This window comes from Zonotrichia leucophrys, chromosome 3 (assembly GCF_028769735.1).
Source record: "Zonotrichia leucophrys gambelii isolate GWCS_2022_RI chromosome 3, RI_Zleu_2.0, whole genome shotgun sequence".
Lineage (NCBI taxonomy): Eukaryota > Metazoa > Chordata > Aves > Passeriformes > Passerellidae > Zonotrichia > Zonotrichia leucophrys.
In genome coordinates this window covers 70,640,310-70,659,961 of record NC_088172.1, presented here as the reverse complement: position 1 = coordinate 70,659,961, position 19,652 = coordinate 70,640,310, and the positions used below count along the sequence as shown (strand labels likewise).

The 19,652-nt window shown below is 37.9% G+C and overlaps 1 protein-coding gene across 3 annotated transcripts in view; it reads left to right on the top strand.

Annotated features, from left to right (window-relative positions):
• The window catches only part of BIRC6 (baculoviral IAP repeat containing 6), a 175,687-nt gene that overhangs the window by 6,102 nt on the left and 149,933 nt on the right, over positions 1-19,652 (top strand). For all 3 annotated transcript variants that reach the window (XM_064708739.1, XM_064708740.1, XM_064708738.1), the window contains exons 2-9: positions 9,445-9,626; positions 11,953-12,090; positions 12,474-12,667; positions 14,290-14,401; positions 15,379-15,461; positions 16,564-16,786; positions 16,888-17,048; positions 18,895-18,953. In XM_064708739.1, coding sequence (XP_064564809.1) covers positions 9,445-9,626; positions 11,953-12,090; positions 12,474-12,667; positions 14,290-14,401; positions 15,379-15,461; positions 16,564-16,786; positions 16,888-17,048; positions 18,895-18,953 — 1,152 coding nt within the window. The remainder of the gene's footprint in view (positions 1-9,444; positions 9,627-11,952; positions 12,091-12,473; positions 12,668-14,289; positions 14,402-15,378; positions 15,462-16,563; positions 16,787-16,887; positions 17,049-18,894; positions 18,954-19,652) is intronic.

The window sequence follows — 19,652 nt, the reverse complement described above, 5'->3', positions numbered from 1 at the left end:
CTGAGCACTATGATGTATTTCAGAAATGCTTCTTAGGCTGCCTTGAAGATGGAGATGAGGCTTGCAATCATGTGGAGTCATGAGCAAATTTGAGTGTATCAGACTGTCCCAGGTCATGTTGTGAGATAGCTGTTTGCATGTTGTCTGTTCCAGTGGGATCGGTAACTTTTCACAATTTTTAAAAAATTCGTAAATAAAAGATTTACACATGGGTTAGTTCATTTTCCTGATGGTTCTTAAGTGATGCCACAGTATTGCTTTCTGCTGTTAGAAAGCTGTCCTTTAAATAGTTAATGCTTTCTTAATTACACCGACTGCTTGCAGTCACCAGATGAGTGCTTCTCACTGAGTAGAAGTTTCAAGAAAGAACAGCTATTGACCTGAGTTTTTTACTTGTGAAATACAGATGAATACTAACACTTGCAAGTGCTTTGCTGCCTTGTCTTTGGGAAGAGTATCAGGATTTGTTAAGGACCCAGTGGACACTGCTAGTGAAAAGATAGACAGAAACACTGCAGAACATTTATTTTGAAGATTCCTGTGCCTGTTGGGGAAAGAGCACTCCACAGATAAGGATGATAGTCAATAAACATTGTGCATAACAAAAATTTAGAAGTGTTAAATTATGAAAATAATAACTTATTTGTCATATCAGTATAAACACTATTATAAACCCATAAAATTTTCTTGAGCTATTTGCTAGGGCCATTCAGGGAGTATTGATAACTTTTTAATATGTAGCTTAAGAGGGAATTTGCTTAAGTTGTCTTGAAAATTGGTAGTGTTAATGAAAACATATCCAATGACAAGTGCTGGTTAATGAAGGCTTGCATAGCATACAGTCTGTCAGCAGTTCTTCAGTCCCCTCTTCGGTCTGGGGAGGGAAAGCTGTTTGATCCTCTGCACTTCCCTTCATTTGGCTGAGCATGAAGCACTCAGGATCCCATTGTTGCATTTGACAGCTGTAGGAGAACAGTTTGGCAAACTTGTTTGCTGGGCAGTGGGATACAAAGATTCATGAAAAACTCCATCTTGAAAGGAAGAGCTGGGAGGGTGAAAGGTGGCACTGAGAACTATGATGGAGTGCCTGAATGACAGTGGGGAAAGGGTTAGGGAAGTAGGAAGCTGTGAAGCTGGCACTGGAGACTGAAAATACAGTGTTTAATTGGAGGATAAGTAGGCAGTGTGGGTAATGTGGAGAAACAGTGGGGTAGGTTTAGCTGACCTGTCTTCTGCAGGATCCTAGATTGAAGTTGTGATGTAAATGATGATGTGTAACACTGCTTGTTAAACTTTTTTTGCTAGTGGATTTTTCCTGATCAGTTTTCTATAACTTTTGTGAGTCAGAAGTCACAAGACCAGCATTTTTCAACAAATAATCTCAGGTTCACTCCCCATGCCATAATGGGAAAGGAAAAGTCCTTATTCTGAACCTGTGGAGGACCTGGCTTGCCAATGCCTACAGAAGGCACCTGACAAGGCCAGACTTAGGGACTTTTCTGAATGTCCCTCTTTAGTGACAGAACTCAGGTTTCATTTATGTGATCACCATGTTCAAATATTATGTTGCAAATAAGTGTTTAAATGTACAAGGCCTTTTAATTTTGCTGACTTCTCTGAAGAGCTTGAAAAAGCAGCGTAAAGGATAGTTTCACTTTTAAATATAACTTATATGTGTATGAATCTAGTCTGTTCTACTTCAGCTTCCCTGTGTAGAAGTAGTTACTAGGAGAATATGAGAATGCATTTAATAAACTTGAAATACTCATAAGAATTTAGTGGCATTGTAGCCTGGTGTACTGGGGTCTGAACTAATTCATAATGCCAGAAGGAGATCTTGTGCTAGGAGTATGAAATGCCAGCTAAATGCTCAGTTGTTACTGTATAAGCAAATGCTAGAGAAGTTGTCAAGAACTCATCTGATTGTATATATGTATACAGCCTTTATCAATGGCTGTATGTGTGCTGTATTTCCATCTCAAAAAGAGTGTGACAGAAGTAGAAAATTAAGGTGTGGAATGGTTTATATATGTGAAACAAATGGTTTATATATGTGAAACAGTGTTCAGTCTGAAAAAGATGATGAGGATGATTTGGAATGGTAAGTTGAGAGAGTGAGAGCATGAAAAATGAAAATTGGGAGTTGATTATTCAAGTACAGGAGCTGAGGGCATCAAAAGAAGTAACTGTGAGAAACAGTAAAATATGGAGCTCCTGGCTACAGGGCGTTGTGGATGCTGATTGTTTGTGGAATTACAACAGTGTTGGACAAAGTAGTAGAGGAAAAGCCTGTCTAAGGTCATTGTAATAATCAAAATCCCTTTTGGGTCAGAAGGTCCCTAAGCACAAGCAGGCTCAGGCTGAGAGTGTTGCAGGAAAGAACCATTGGGTAGATTACCTTCTTAAATTTGTCACTAACCACTTGGTTTAGACTGCTGTCTTGGGCAAAATATGGGGTTATGAGCATTTTCCTCTGATCCACTATGCCTGCTTCTCTGGTCAGTACAGTTTTTTGAAAGTAATGTCCAAAAGAGAAAGGTAGTAACTCAGCAGTCTTAAATAGCTTTTGAGCTACTGCTGCAGTAATGGAAGACTGCTGTTAAATTTTCTGCTAAACCTCTTTTTCTGCAGACTAAACAAGCCCAGTTATCTTAGTCTTTCCCCACATGTTGTATTCTCCAGCCGTCTAACTTCTTAGTACCCCCTTCATGGGACTGTCACATGTGTGCTGATACCTCAGATGGAGGAGCAAAGATGGAGCTGATATTCTGGATGTGGGCTTATTGCTGCTTGGAGGAGACTGATCTTTTCCTGTGCTCCTCTCTATGGTAACAGTTTGTTGCTGAGAGGATGCACTGCTGCCTCTTGTTCAGCCTGTCCATCAGGATCCCCAGGTTCTTTCTGTTGGGTTGCCATCCAGACACTTGGTCCCCAGCTTCTCTTGATGTATGGGGTTATATCCCATTCTGGGTGTAAGACCTTGCATTTGTCTTCACTCAACATCACGAGATTTGTGTCAGACTTTTCCTCTGTCTGGCATCCTTGTAAAAGGCAGCCCTGCCATTTAATGCATCAGTTGCCCTCAGTCATCTCCCACTGGTGTCATCCCCAGTCTAAATAAAGGTGCAGCATGTCCCACCATCCAAGCCATTGGTGAAGGCAGTGAACCATTTATCAGGCTTTGTTGAGTGCCACTCATAACTGGGTAGGTGTTGTATCCTTAACTACTGACTTTGCACATGACAGTATAGCTGGGTTTTCACTTGCCTTATAACCCACCCATCTGCTTTTGAGAACTTGCTGCTTCTCCCAGCGTGATGTCTTGGAATCTTCTTACAGTATTGGAGCTTGGAAGGGTGAGAAGCTAAATCATTTCCTGCCAAACAGTCTTGGGAATTCAAAAAGTGCCGTATGTGGAGATGTTTTCTCCTGTCACAGAGGCTGCAGGATACATAATGGGTGAACTCAGACGCCACTTTAGGGACCAAAAGAGGAATTGGTAGTAAAATTTCATCTGGCAAAGGTTCTTTGTTGTGAAATGCTGCGATGGGCCTAGCGCTTGAAGAACGGGAACTTCCTGTTACTGAGCTGTGAAGTGTTCCTTGCCCATGTCTGGTTGTGGGTGGAAGCTGTGTAATCTGTCTGTCTGCACCCTTTGAAAGAAAACTTTCCGGAAATTTTTTCATCGTTTTTGACTTTAAGAAAAATTTTGAAGAAGAATGTGCCCTCAGTGAGGTGTTTGCAGAAGAACTGCAGAGGATTACATTCTCACGGTTTACTGGGGCTTACAGGAAGGATACCTTGTGAAATCATTCCTCATTTTTTCTTGGGGTAACGGTGTAAGGCTGTGAGAGTAGTTTTGTTCTGTACATGCAAGTGATGCCAGTGATATCAGATACATGGAGATGTGAAACCACACAAAGAGCATGGGCACAAGGAGCTCAGGAACCTCCTCCTGCTGATTCACTCTCATTTTGAGTCTGTACAGTGGGAGAGGACTCTGTGCCTGCAAAGCGAGCGAGATATGAGCTGTCTTGATCTCAGTGGGGTTTTGTTTATGTTCTGAAACCTTTTAAGTGTTAGTGTTAGCTTCTCTTAGTAGTTGCTTGAGCAGACACATCTAGTTAATATTCATGTGGCAGTCTCCAGTGCTTTGGCCCAGATAACACATCTTCCTGTTAATAAGGATTATTAAAACCAGCTATCATATAATGAAACCGATAGTGAAGCAGCTCCGTTGTGCTTGTTGCTAAAGGAAAAGATAAACTTTAGATCACGTCTTGTTTTTTATTAATTAAATCCAGTTTTGCAAATAAGCGAGTTTGTAGGCACTTTGTGATGTGAATCTGGGTATTCATCTCCTTCAGCATTCTTGCTGTTTAGAGAACATTTTAAATTTTCTTTCCTGCTTCAGCTCTAGTGTGTTTTTTCTTTATTAAATCATTTTGGACAGCTCTTCCAGCTGATGTGGCAGATGAAGGTATGTGCATATAGTGAAATCTAAAAGAAAATGTTTGTATATACCTAGAACCTGAACTTGTGTTCCTCTAATAGCTTCCTTTCTATCCTTTCCTAAAGTTTGAGAATGTTTCTGTTTTGGGGAAGGGAGAGGTTCATGGAGTGCTGATGACAGCAGACTGCTTTGGTGAGGTGATGTTCAGTGCAAACAAGGGGTTGGGCCTGGACCTGGCAGAGAAAACTACAGTGCCAAAGTATCCACAGGGGATGGGCATGAGGAAGAGAAGAGGAGGAATGAGGGAGGATCTATAACTGATAAATTCAATAATTATGAGCAGTCATGGCCTGATTTGGCCAGCCATTAGACATCTTCTCATTATGGTGTTCCCAGCTGTTCATAACCACCATGTCTTTGTTTCATTTGGGAGTCACTGATGTGAAATAATTTGGAGGCAACTTTTATTTTTAGACCAGACTTAGAGGTTTGCTCTTTATGCATTTTTGTGTGAACTCTTTGCGGCTCATCCAAAGTTGTGATTTTCTGTAGTATTAGTTCAAAATAGATTCCTGCAAATATGGCAAGTTAAGACAGCAAGTTGAACTTTAGGACAGGATTTTCCTTTTTAAAAAATTTTATTTCTATTGTCCTCAAATTGCAAATGTTCTGGTATGCTTGCCTTGGCAGATGTGTTGCTTAGCTAGTATGTAATTGGGTGTTATACTTGCTAACTTTTTGTCGATCTTATGATTACATGAAGTGGTAGCAGTAAGAAAGGCACTTGCTTTGTAACAAATGAGGACAAGTGATACTTAAGGTTTTCTTAATCCCAGATACATGAAAAATGCGTGAGAAGTAGCTGAGTGAGGTTCTAGCAGGAAGTGTTTTTGTCTCAGATGGAAAGAATAGTTTTGCTGTTTGCTAACCTGGCCTTTTCTTGAGTTTTGGATTCATTTTAAGTAGCTTGATGCTTGAATCTTATGGTACAAGATCAATGGAATAGATAGGGCTTTTGATCTCCTGAAACTTCATTCATTATTTTTTCCATGCTTGCAAGTATTTTGAAATGGGTACTGAGATGTTGTTTGGATATTTTAACTTAAATGGCAGATGCCATTAGTAACCAGATTGGCAGTTATTAATGGCAGATGCAGTTAAATGCCAGAAACTGGTATTGCTGCACATAATGTATCTCTTCTACTGGGCTGATGGGATTTCTGTTTCTCCAAAAATGTTACTTCTTTATTTAAAGACCTAGTGACATTCTTAGATCAAAGCTGTGAACTCTGAACATTTAGATACTTGATTGGACTTGGGTCTTAGCCTTATGGAATCAGTGCTATGATGCATGTGTTTACCACTCTCCCTTTCTAGCTGCAGGTAAGTGTCAGTTTCCTTCAATTTAGAAATTATTTTTAAGCTTTTTTTGCTCCGTATGTGGAGCTTCTTGTCAAGAGAATTACTCAGTTTGATATGTTTTAATACTATTCCTGGCTAGCAGTTTTCTAGGTGAATTAACTTTTTCCAATATCACAAAAGATAAAAGTGTTACTGCCAGCATTAATCTCTATCTCTTCATGATGGTGGCCAAGCATATGCATGTGACGGCCACTTCTCTTAAGCTCTGTAGCTTTGAGGCTGAATCTGTCTTTAGCAGAGAGATGGAGACAAACTTTTTCATTGTTCTGCTTCTTGAAATGCAAGGCTAATTGTCTAATTGGTTTGGTTCATCTTAATGCCCATAGGCAAAGGGGGCATGCCAGATGCTGCTTAGACTGTTAGGAGTTCTCCAGACCAGTTGGTTTTCTGTAATGCTCCCATGGGTCAGATTGCGATCACAGGAAATTGCTGGTCTCTGTTCTCTGTTGTTTGAAACAAAGAAGGTGGAGGTGAAATGTTCTGTTCTCAGGTTCTTAATTTTTGCAATCTGATGTTTGTTTGGTTTTATTTGAAGTTTTTAGGTTGCTAGTTCTAATGTGGTGATAGATGTCATATCACAGTGTAATATGCTATTGGATTTGCACTTCTGGCATGCTAGCAGCCTGCCAGGTTTCCTTGTAGGAACTGACAAAAGGTTTAATGACTTCTTTGGGAGTTGTTTTGTTTTTAATCCTAGGCAGATAGGCTGGAGATATTGGGAGAAGCTATGATTCACTTGTGCCAAGACTGAAAATCAGCAAAATCATTAGAAACTTAGAAAATAAATTACAGCTAAGGCAATGGGGGCTAAAATGAGCGTAACAGTTGGGTTTTGATGATCTAGCTTAAATAATCTAGTGATTTTACATGAAACTTTTTAGCTGTGGTTTGTGAAGGTGCAGATCACTATTGCCAGTAAACTTAGACTGGACAGGCAGGACATGATGTTAGAGGGGCACCAGTATGTTTTTCAATGGGTATCGGCAGAGTCCTTTAGCACATTGTAAAATATTGATCCTGAGTTAAAAAGAACACTTCTGACAATGCTTTAGGACGATTTAACTTTTCTAGGCATAACTTGTAGGTTACTACTTCTGTAGCAGTGACTTCTACATTTGTTGGTTTCCTGGTTCTTAATCTGTTATTACAGTAATATGGTCAGCCATATGTAGACTATGTTACACTATGTGACTAGTATTAGAATTATCTCGAAATGTGTTTTGTGAACTTTTAAAATAAACTCCTATTTGCAAAAAAGCTTCTCAGCAACTCCGAGGCTATTTAGTGTAAGTTACAGAATGTGTTTCTCTGAGTTTTGGAAAAATATTAAATATTGATTGAACAATTTCCTTGAAGTTCCATCGACTTAGGCTAAGGGAGCCTGTTTTGGTTTTATGTACTTCAATAAAATAAATACAATAAAATAAATAAAATAAAACCAGCAACTGTAAATAACTTTCTAGAGATAATTTGGCCAATCTTTCTGTCAGTACAACAAACCAGAATATTAGCCAGCACACAACAAAAAATCACAGCTGGAAGACAATATATTTTTTGTTCTGTAGTTATAACTTATTTTGTTTTGCAATGGAGCATAAATACTATGTTATCTGCCTCATTAGTTATCTTCATTGGCTTCTAAAGATTTGGACCATTTACTCAGAGGGTATTAGCTGTTTGCTGCTTTAGACATGAGATTTCATTAACATCACTACAGAACTGATAAAATAACAATGGTCTAGCCTAGAAAGCCACAATGTCTGGGGCTCCTACAGACTGTGGAACTCCTAGGCACAGGGCATGAGCACACTCCTGTGCTTGACAGGAAATAAGGAAAGTGCAAAAGAAAGTGTTCGTGGTGTTGGCACTGCCAGAAAGGATGAGCTGCTTTTCCCATTTTCTCTGGGAGGGGGAAGGAGGAGAGAAGTGATGTGTTAAAGAAAGTGTCCGGTAGTGATCCATCCCTTGGATCACTCTGGATATTCTGCAAACATCATCAGAATCTACTGAGGTTTCTAGTTTAGTGCATCAGATACTGTTCAGTTAATTGCATAATAGTTTCCAGTACATTGTTGAAACTTTAAAAAATATTAAAACTTGTATTTGAACTTTTGACAAAGATTATTTTCCTGTAGAACGTTTTACTTCCTTGCCTGCAGCTGTGTTGGTTGTAGAAAGTTTTGTGTGAGGAACTCCAGTGTATTGGCAAAAACACAGTTTGAAATTAGTTGATTTACCATTCAGAGAACTCTTTTTTGCTGAGCAAGGACCAAAGACTTCACAGCTATCAAGTGATTCCGAACTCTTCAAGTGTTTCTGACCGCTGTATCAATGGTTACAATTGCAGTATACTTACTGCAGGCAAAGGCCTATCTCCTTTGTTTTGGGAGTGTGAGTCATTGTTTCCGAAATCTTGGTGAGAAGAGCAGCTGACAACTGTTCTTTACTTGCATTTTCAAAGAGAGGATACCACAAATGTCATGTGGTCAGATTCATGTGCCTTGGATTTCCAGAAGTTTTAATTTCCATTTAACTCTTATCAAAGTGTGAAGATGACAGAGTAATGTAGCTGTCCTTATCTGGATGTTTTACTGTATGCTAGTAACCAAAATGGTGATTTTTTAATTATTTATAATAAAAACGGTATCCAGTGTCTAAGGAAAGAGGAGAACATGGACAGGACATGATTAATGCAAAATTTGATGAAACTCCTTTTTCTGTGTGACAGGAAGACATCTCTATTGACGATGCAGCATTTTCAGCTGCCATTGGAGAATGTGTCCATGTATTTGTAACATAGACACAATCTGTTTCTGGAGTGGCAGCTTACTCTGTGATAGAAAGCAGTTTGCCTTCTATGCAGGAAGCATTTCCCATGGATTGTGTCAGTTCTGCAGTCTATCCAGCTTTAGGCACGTAATAGTGATGAGTAACATTAAACATTTTAGGGGTTAATGTCCATTGCCACAGCCTTTCCTTATTTATCTGGTGGCAGCCTTCCTGTGCCTTCACCAAACTTCTCAGAGCTGTTACTAACATCACGTGTCAGCACTGAGCAGAAATGAGCTGTTGTAGTGTTTCAAGGAACACACACCACATTGGTACGTGTTACATGCTGTACTTAGTTTTGAGAAGTGTTGTTTTGCTTGATGAAGTGTTGTTAGTAAGCCTTAATGGTAATTTAACAATTTTGTCTCAGTGTTCATTCTGGTTTGTGCATTTTTGTTCTTATTATTGATTGCCAGCTAGTATCAAGTTTAAACACCAGGCATCTGCATTAAGATTGAAAACTCTAGCTGACGCCTCCTGGTAGGAAGAGGATTTGAATTAATGGCTTCCACTGTAGGAATAAAATGGTTATTGATGGGATGTATAGATTTTGGTAGTTTGTTTTTTAATGTAGGAAATATAAAAGCTTGGTGAGAATTGTGGTTGCTAAAATGTTTTGATCATCTCAAGAAGTAAATATTTTGCCAAAGTTTTACATTTCTTTCCTAAACAGAAATTAGAGGTCTTTTCTATCAAAGCATTTTTCTAATGAGATCTTGCATTTTATCTTTCCTTTCTAGCTAAACCAGGTGGACGGGTGAAATGTCAGTATATTTCTGCTGTGGATAAAGTGATCTTTGTGGATGATTATGCAGTAGGATGTAGGAAAGATCTCAATGGCATCTTGCTGTTAGACACAGCTCTGCAAACGCCTGTTTCAAAACAAGATGACGTGGTTCAGCTTGAATTGCCAGTTACAGAGGTAAGATGTGGGGGGGAATGAAAAGAGGTATGTAAATAACTCTGTCAGAAATACTGAAACCAGACGTTTGACTCTGAGTCTCTCGGGTGATATTTACACCATGTAATGGAAAAGTTTCTTAGTTATTAGCTGTCATAGGGCCACAGCCTTTCACAGCTTCCTGTATCTCAAACAAATAAGAGCATGCCCTAAGACCACATTGTTTCAGAAGAAAGAACTTTTTAGTGACCAGAGATAAGGACTCATTTCCCCACCTTTGTCGTTGCTTGTGTATGGAATCTATATGCACTTCTAGGAGGCAGTCTGGCCTGTTAGGTATCCCTGATTGGTTGTTCTAGTCTTTCAGGAAAAGAAAGATGAAATCAGGTAACACAGTGTTCTGTATGTGAAGAATTAGAGCTGGAATCTTAAGTTTTCTAGCAAGGTCAGCTGGCCTAATAAATGACTTTTTTCTGTGCAAACCTGGCTTCCCTTTTATGTTTGGATCAGGTGTAGCACAGTACTTCGTGGTTTGGGCATTTAGAGAAACTAATGTAGACATTTCTGCTTAGAGTATAGTACTTTGGATTTTGTTGCATTCATTTATCCTCAGCATTGATGTACATTATTTATGTGTTATGAATCAAGAATGTATGCTATATCTGAGGTTTTTAACTATGTGACTTGAGTAAGTCTACAGCAATAAAATGTTTCATAGAGGTCTCTGCAGAGAGCTTTCCAGGTTCCTGATGCTTGCTGCCCACTGGCATCACTTTTGTACCCTTTGTGGGTTACTAAAGAATCTTGGTATGTGTGGCTGAGTGTGACGAAAGTGTCAGAGGTCAGGATTACCTTTCATAAGATCTGCTGTGACAGGTTTGCAGTCTCACATGGTTCAATACAATCTATAAGTTTGTGTTAGTTTTTGGCACAGAGATTCTTTGGTTCTAAAGAGTTTACAGACCCTTTTTTACAGCACTTCTCTGTTAAGATCCTTCCTGTAGAAAAAGAAATGTGGAGTTCAGTAGGAGTAGCTGTGGGAGTTTGATCACTAGATCAGTGAGGAAGGAGGCAAAACAGTATCAGTCTCAAGTTCTTTTAATTTTAAAGAGGTGGTAACCCAGACCTTGGAAAAACTTGGTAAATACTAAGCAAATATCATACAAACACATCTGTCCACCTCTTTCATCATAGAAAGGTCAAGAACTTTCATCCAAGGAAGGGTATTTAGTGTTTTGGTTTTTTTTCTCTAGAACTTCTCTGCAAATTTTTGCACTTAAGTAGTTTGATCTGCTGGCAGTGCTGTGCACCTTTATGCATTTCTAATTGTCAGCATTAACAAGTTATGAAGCAATCTCTGTGCTGTTTTGAATTGGCCATAGAACACTGAAATTGAGGAACTTCCACAGTCTATCTGTTATTCTTCTGATACAACCTTAGCTCAGGGGTTGGTTTGCCTTATTTCAGTCTTTCCTCCCCTGAACTTCCCAAGGACATAACTAAGGGCCTTTTGGTTCGTGCTGTTTCAAGCAGTTTGTGGTTGTTTAAAGGACTGGCTGACCATTGTCCTTGGGAAATAGTTCCCTGTATTTGTAATTTGAAAGAGTTCCTGTAATATTTTTCAGATGTTAACTCACCTAACAGCAGATTTAGAGTACTCTGTGCCTTACACAATAAGCATTCCTTTAAACCTTACCTGTCAACATCAAGTTAGCAGACAGAGGGATAAGCTGGAAACAGATGAGACTTGGAAGAGAATGTCTGTAAATGGATGATTATAGCATTCTTTTCTAGTTGCATTATTTCTGAGTTTCAAGAACTAACTTAAACTGGCCTGGGTTTTTCTTTGCTTCATTTTTCAGCTTTGCTGTATTAGCATTGTAAGTAACTTAGCTCCAATTGTATTGCAGTGTGGTTGTTCTTATTATTATCTACCTTTTTGAAGGTGCAAAGCTACTCAGAAAATGGCAAGACTTTTGTTCTTGCTGTCACTTTTTGTCATTAAAGCTAAATGAATCCTTTTGAAGAGAAAGCATTGGGCAATAGATGTTTCTTTAATAGATCTTGTTTTAACTTTTATGACTGACTTTTTTTAACATTTGGTAATATTGCCCTTGAGAGAATTTGTAGTAATTACTGTTACCATTGCTGAAGTTTATCTGTGGGTTGGCCTGTGATGTAAAATTTGGAATGGGAATACTCAGGTCTGGAATGGGAATTATGCTGATATAATATATGATAAAGCAGGATCTGGCAAAAGACACTTCCGAGAGTAATGAAACAGGCATAATTCCTGTTGTAGTTACACAGTGTGGATGCTAACTTTGCTTGCACATCTGCATTTTAGGCTCAGCAGCTGTTATCTGCTTGCATAGAAAAAGTAGATGTTTCTACCACAGAGGGATATGATTTGTTCATCACACAACTGAAGGATGGCTTAAAAAATACCTCACATGAAACAGCAGCAAATCATAAAGTTGCAAAGGTAAGAATTTGTACTGTCTAACATGGATTCCCAAGTCTAATTTGTGTGTCTACCATTGAAATGTGCAAAATCCATGATTCAGTGTGGTGGATTTTGTTTGAAGGCAATGGAATATATTATCTGTTCCTTAGTTTTATTTGTGAAGCTTCACTTGGTAAGAGAACAAACAAGATTAGTTTCTTGCTGATAAAGTCAACTAATAAACCCAACTGAGCTTAAAATTTGAGGTTACTTTCCTTGTGTTATGTTCGTGTTGCTTTTGTGTGTCTGTTGCTGTATTTCTTGATACCACATGTGTTTGGTTTTGGTTTTGACACTCTTCTGATCTGTTTGTTGTTAAGATTTTCAGATTCTAAAACATAGACACTCTTTTCCTTATTTAGTGGGCAACGGTTACGTTCCACCTTCCTCATCATGTTTTGAAGTCTGTCGCCAGTGCCATTGTAAATGAACTCAAGAAGATAAATCAAAATATTGCTGCCTTACCTGTAGCATCCTCTGTGATGGATAGGTTATCTTACCTCTTACCCAGCGCACGACCAGAGCTCGGTGTGGGACCTGGCCGATCTGTGGACAGGTATATTAATGCAAAATAAGTGATGAATTTGACCCCTTAGTTGTATCAGGATAAGCAACTAGGTGACTTTAACTTACTTAAAGAGTTAGTCCTATGCTGTACTTCGTTGCTGTTACACATACAGCTAATGGACTGTTTAATGTGTGCTGTGCCATACATATTACTGAATTTAGGAAAGCCTTTATGGACACCACAAGACTGTCTCAGTTTCAGCTTTAATGCAAATCAAATTTACTTTGCTCTTAATCCCAACATACGCTTTTAGAAAGGTAAGAATTGAAGCCTTAAATATATACTTCCTTATATCCTGAAGTCAGTTGCTTTTCCTTCATACAAGAAAGAGTCTTGCTTCTGTTTTATGGTTTAGAAGTTTAGGAAGTTACCTTTGCAGACCAAATATATGCTACTTCTGAACTCTCTAGTCAACTGCAACGTGTGCAGGGTAAGAGAACATTTTCTCTCAGATTGCTGCTTCATCGCTTTCTGATCTAAGTGGTAATGTATGCACAAGCATTATTTTAACCTTCATAAGCTGAGACTAGTTAGAATAGTGGTAAATCTTCTAAGTTTATAAATTATTCTTTCTTGAAAGTGTCTGTACAAATATTATTTTGCATTTGTATTATAATTTCTTACATCTTAAATAATTTAATGGATTTGATTTCATCTCTTAGCTTTCCTTCCCCAAGCCTTCAGGTCTACCTATACCTCACCACATTGTATTTTGATTAGAGCTGTCCCAAGATCTGTCTCTTGAGCTAGTATGATGTCAAGTTAAGATAGCTCTTATATGAGTGTTGCTAGAATAGATTACTTCCTTGGCAGGAAATGTTTAATATTTCCATTCTCTTACAAGACAGCAAAAATCCCCTGAAACTGAGAAGCAGAAACAGGAAATAAAGCACATTTCCCTCTAACAGCCCCATTTCTTGGGAGAACAAAACTCTGTCAAGGGAAAAGAAAAACTGATACTCATTTCTCATGTGCTGTTGCAAATGAGAGACATGCATTGAGTGAAGATGGGAAAGAGAAGAACTTCTTTGCTCTCTTACCTAAGTTGCAGAGGGGTTCATATTTTGGGACATAGTAGTTTAAAATTTACAAGTATTACAGGACGTAGTGAGTGATAACTGGGAAGGAGGGTTGTACTATGTATTTAGTTAAGCCTAAAATATCACTTTAGAGTATTTTTAAAATATATAAATTTGTAAGTGTTTAACTAAGAACCCCAGATTTTTACAGTAGTTGTCATGTTTTAAAAAATCTCTTGCACTTCTGTTGGGCTAGATTCTCCACCTGCCTTCGATGCAGAATAGATTTGGGCATCTGATGCTTTTTGCAGGTAGATCAAATAGGCTACCTGGAAGCTTATTTTCTTAATCCTGCTCTTAAGGTCCATAGGTTGTTGTGTCGTTTTAGTTTTTTACTGGGGATGTACTTTAAGCACCCAAGTGAGGGAGGTTTGTAATTTTCCTGTAATAGTTAATTATAATTTTATGTGTAAGTTGTAGGTAACTGTGCTATTTTTAATGGTTACTAAAGGACTGAAAGTCTTATAAATAGTTTGGGTTTTTAATTTTAAGTGGCAATTTTGGGTCATGTGGGGTTTTTCACCTTTCTAGGTCTTTGATGTATAGTGAAGCTAACAGACGGGAGACATTCACTTCATGGCCTCATGTGGGTTATCGGTGGGCACAGCCAGATCCTATGGCTCAAGCTGGGTTCTATCACCAGGTAAGAGATTTAGTTGTTCCTAGTATTTGTTCCCCAGGTGGGAGGGCAGGGGAAAAAAGTGGTGATGTTTTCTAGTAGGGCTTTTTTTCTTTTTTTATATAACAAGTAAAGCAAAAAAGCAATAAGCTTGGCACTGGAGTTCTCTAAACATACTTTCCTGGTAGGACTTTGTTGTATCAAACAGAGGTCCTAGATCACATTAAATTGTTAGGCTCAGTGAATAAATACGACCTCAATGTTTTATTCCACTACTTTCACTTATTTCCATTTTTCATTCCTTGAAATCATTCCTGATTTTAAAAATATTTATAATATGGATTTAGATAATAATTGCTGGGCAGTGCCTAGCATTTGACAGCAATATTGTCTGTTTGATTCTGTCAGCTGTAAAGCGTGATAGGTGGATGAAGTTTTTGGATGATTTCTTAAACTTGCACAGAAGGAAAATTGCAGGGAATTCATGTGTTGGAATTGCATCTGCATATTCCCAAGCATATCTTGAAATGAGATCATGAAAATGCTAAATTTTAAGAGAATGGAAATTTTGATTGTTTTTCCTCAGTTACTTCAGCTAGTAACAACTGTTCTTTGCAGAGGAGTGGTAGAGAATACTTTATGTCCTAAGAGATTGGTAGGAATATCTTTTAACCCGTGTTTATCCAAGCATGTTTTCTGCTGCAGTTCTAAATTTTTTGAACCTTGTGAACTTTTGCCAAAGAAAAAAAAGCAATTTCTGTTGTCTGTGGTTTGCATCCAATGACTTGCATGAATGTTAGTTCTTGATCTCTTCTACAGTAATGTGTATTCTTTTTTTAATGTGAAATGCTGCCACTTTGTAGTATATAATTTGTGGCCTTTTATATGTTTGGTGTGATGCTTTAGTATGTCACTAGAGGGAAAGAAGTTAATCACCTAGTTAAAAGTGTTTTGTAGTACATAGCTATATAAATTTCAAGTGCTTCTTCCTATTTTCATAGCCTGCTTCATCAGGAGATGACAGAGCCATGTGCTTTACCTGCAGTGTGTGCTTGGTGTGCTGGGAGCCTACAGATGAACCTTGGTAAGTTTAATGATGTGTGAAGTACACCTAATTTTGTGCTGAAGAGGTTAGAAATCTTCAAAGGACAAAAATCAACATTTCTCAAAATGATTCCATGGAACAAGTCACAAAAGGATTTGATGTACAATATCAAATTTCTGTGTAATACTAAAAGAAAAAAAATGTAGTTGGTTTTTAACTTTTTAACTTAATTCTGTTTTGCTGTTTCATTTCAAATTGCTCCTTGAGAGTTGTCAACCAGCATTTGTTTGTGGGGATCTAAACTGAATCTTCTATTTGATTGAGACTAGAATACATCTCTCTTCAGGTTCAAAAACTGCTCTGACTGTTTAGTGCATATTTGCCTTTTATCTGAAATTGCAGTATCCATTGCTAGTTTCCTGAATCATCTAAAATTGTGGATGGTGACTGAAAGGGAGGACCTTACATTAATTAAAGAGTTCTTAATGTAATTTTATTCTTGATTAGTCAGTAATTTGTAATCTTTCCTTGAACACATCAGATTCCTGACTTGGTGGAAACTTTAGCTTGTAATATTATCTTCATAGTTTTTGTCTACTCCTTTCACTTACAATTTTCAAGACGTTTTGTAGCCGTGTAATTGCTCTTGTCATGTCTCTGCCTTAGTTGTATATCAAGATGCATTTTTTTCCATGCTTCTTGGTTAATGTGACATTCAGGACTGTTTCCAGTTTTGATTTTTTTAATTGTGGATATAGAACTAAAAACAGGACATTGCTTCTAAAGTTACGAGTAACATTAGAGTTTTAATGTACGGTAATTTAAACTGGGTTTTTCATCGTGGGGACATGATTGGCCACTGCCTATAGAACAATTTTTTTTAATGGACTAATTATATTAAGAGCATTGTGTAGATTGATCCATTTGATTATGGATGCACATTGAGTCTTTAATACAGTCTGCTATTGAGAATCAGCAGGGAAAGCTGTGTTAGTAACTTCAGAACTCTCTTGTATGGTTGGCTGCAAGGGTTCAAACAGTTCAGTTTCAGCTTCACTTCTACAACTTAACTTGCATATACTGTGTGTAGTTTTCATAGTAAAAACTGGTTGTTTTCTGTGTTTGTTTTTAATTTGGAAAGGTCTGAACATGAGAGACATTCCCCAAACTGCCCATTTGTCAAGGGTGAGCACACTCAGAATGTACCTCTTTCAGTCACACTGGCAACAAGTCCAGCGCAATTTCCCTGCACAGATGGCACTGACAGAATAACCTGCTTTGGATCTGGTAGTTGCCCTCATTTTCTAGCTGCTGCAACAAAACGAGGAAAGATCTGCATATGGGATGTTTCCAAACTTATGAAGGTATGCAATATAAATAATTATTTTTCATCAGCTATTTACTGATCAGGCATATCCTGATTCAAAATCAAATACCTCTTCTGTTTTATCTTGTTATTTCTCAGGTCCACTTAAAATTTGAAATCAATGCATATGATCCCGCTATTGTGCAGCAACTTATGTTATCAGGAGAACAGAGCTCAGGGGTTGACTCAAGGAGACCAACACTGGCATGGTTAGAAGATTCCTCTAGCTGCTCAGACATACCAAAATTAGAAGGAGACAGGTATGCCAATCTAGCAAATGAGAAATATGAAATGCTTCTGTGTGAGTGGTAAATGTCATTTAGCAAAGTCACGCTTTGTGAAACATAAGATTGGTAATTTTGTTTTCACGGAAATAACATTTGTCGTCACTCTGTATTTTTGTACACAATTCAACACTTGAAACAGACTAATCTAAATTTCTATTTTTTTAAGCCAGTTTGCTGCTGTTGCAGTTTTATACTCCACTAGCAAAGAGATTTCAGATCTCATTGCTGCTCTATGCTCATGTTTCAGAGGCAGTGTAGAAAGAGAAAGGAATATAAGCTTTGGATCAGCCTCTCATTTTAGTTATGGATTATACATTTCAGATCTTGAAAGTAAAGGCTCCTCTTGGACTTCTGGAACATGCTTTTTTTCTGATTGCTTCTCCACAATTTGTGGTTATGTCACTCTGAAAATAAACTGTTTAGCTGTGCTAGGAATTTGTGCTTCCTTGCATTCTTTTAGTACACATATACAGACTCTAAACAATTAGATAGTCCTGTTGCAAAGGTTTGGGTAAGCTACAGGGTGTGTCACTGCTTAGAAAGTGTGATGTGAGAAAAAAGTAGTATTTCACTTGTGCTTCATGCAGCCTAACCCGGTTACTGGGTACTCTTGTCTGGTCTTGCCAAAGCTCAATAGAGTGAATAACTGTTGGAAAATTAGAACAAAAGTTGACTGGGGAGTCTTGCTAGTTTTCTGAAGGTTGCTTCTTAAACTTCAGCATTAAGAAGAAGGTAACAATACTGTTATATGCACAGGGGTGTAAATCTTGGTTTTAAGCTTAGTGTGATGTCTACAGTAGTGCAGAGCAAATACGAAGGTTGCTTTTCTGCTGACATGAGCAGCATCAGCAGCTGCCTGGACTCTTACTGTAGCTTTAGGGCTGGGAACTCCTTAATAGTTACAGAATTAAACCAATTTTAAGAGCTGGATAAAGGACAGTGCAATCATACTGCCTAGAACTAAGCATCCTACGTGGAATTTATTCTCACTTCTCTGCTTAAGGGGAAGCTGGATCAGAATTAAAGTATTGAATTGTCTGCCATGTTGTGAAGTGAATGTTGATCAGGTTTGACCCCACAAAGATGTATTTCTTGGATATGAGGAATAAGCATCTGGTTTGTTGAAGTTTGAGGATCTGACTTGGTACTGTGAGTAGTTTTACCTGAAGCTGCAAAGGGATTACTGTCCTTCCTGTGTGTAATGAGCCTGTAATAGGAAATAATTAATTTTATTGGAAAAGTCAGGTGCATTAATTATTTATGTATTCTTAGAACTACTCAGGGTCCAATTTCTCTTGAAAAGGTGTCTTGAACAGAATCTGGTTTTATGACAAAAAGATTTCTCTGGCAGTATTTTTAAAACCCACAACACTGTTCATCCCTTGTTTCAGTACTAGCTACAAAATCACTTGTAGAACTGAAGACCAATCTGTCAGCTCCACTTTCCAGAGATGATTTTGAGGAATTTGAAGATGTTGATATTCATTTTCACTGTGTCCTGATTGTATGGTTTTATTTTTCTTGGAAAGATTCCTGAGAACTGGTTTTCATTTTAATTCAATTTAGACCTGAATTGTAAGAAGTACAATAGTAGAATAGTAGAGGCAAAAAGAAATCTGGTCTACTGATTCAGTAATGGAGGATAAAGTCCTTTTTCTTGGTGTCTGTGATGAACTCATCAGTGGGTGAACAATGCTGGCTAAAAGGAATGGCCAGCTATAGTACACATTGTGGTTTTTATGAGTTTTTACTAATTTAATTAAAAATAAGCCTGCAGTTAGCATGTACATGGTGTCATTCATGCATTATTTTTTTTCAGTGATGATCTACTGGAGGATTCAGACAGTGAAGAGCATTCCAGATCAGAATCTGTTACAGGTAGGTTATATCTGACCTGTTATATATGTAATAGTTTAGAGGTGAAAGGGGAAATTCTTCTTCCAGACTTTTTAAAAAACCCTGTCAAAACTGATGATATCATATTCACTGGATTAGATAAACGGAAAAGCATTTACCTTGGAAAAGGATTTTTCAATGGATTTACCATTGAAAGGAATGCCAGTATTTAAGTTTGTGTGGTGGAGAGATGGCATGCAGGAGGAAAAAAAACTGCACTTTGTTAGTTAATAAATGTCTTCCTTGACAACAAGCATTGCTTATCTTGCTGTCAATAAAGCACACAAACCAAGATAAAAGAACTTTCTTAGAACAGGAACAAATTACAGCTGTATGAAACGCTTTAAATTCAGGGGATTGCCAAAAGAGTTCCTGTGTCTTGATTGTTTCCCTAAGGGTTTGCACTTTGATAAAGTATTTCTTCCTGAGTAAAGATTTTATATGGAAGCAGAACAGTGCTATGCATGGTATTCTTGTGTTGTTTTCTTAGAGGTCCAGTCAGAAATTTTGAGGGAGGGAGGACTACATGTTTATTTTCTATAATGTGGTTTACATCTTTGAGTAAGGATCACCAAGTGGGGAAAAAAAGAGCATGAGATGTAGAAAAAGATGCTTTTTTTCCAACAAACTGTAATATATGCAGTATGATTCCCGTTTTGTTTTTTGAGCATGTGTATTATG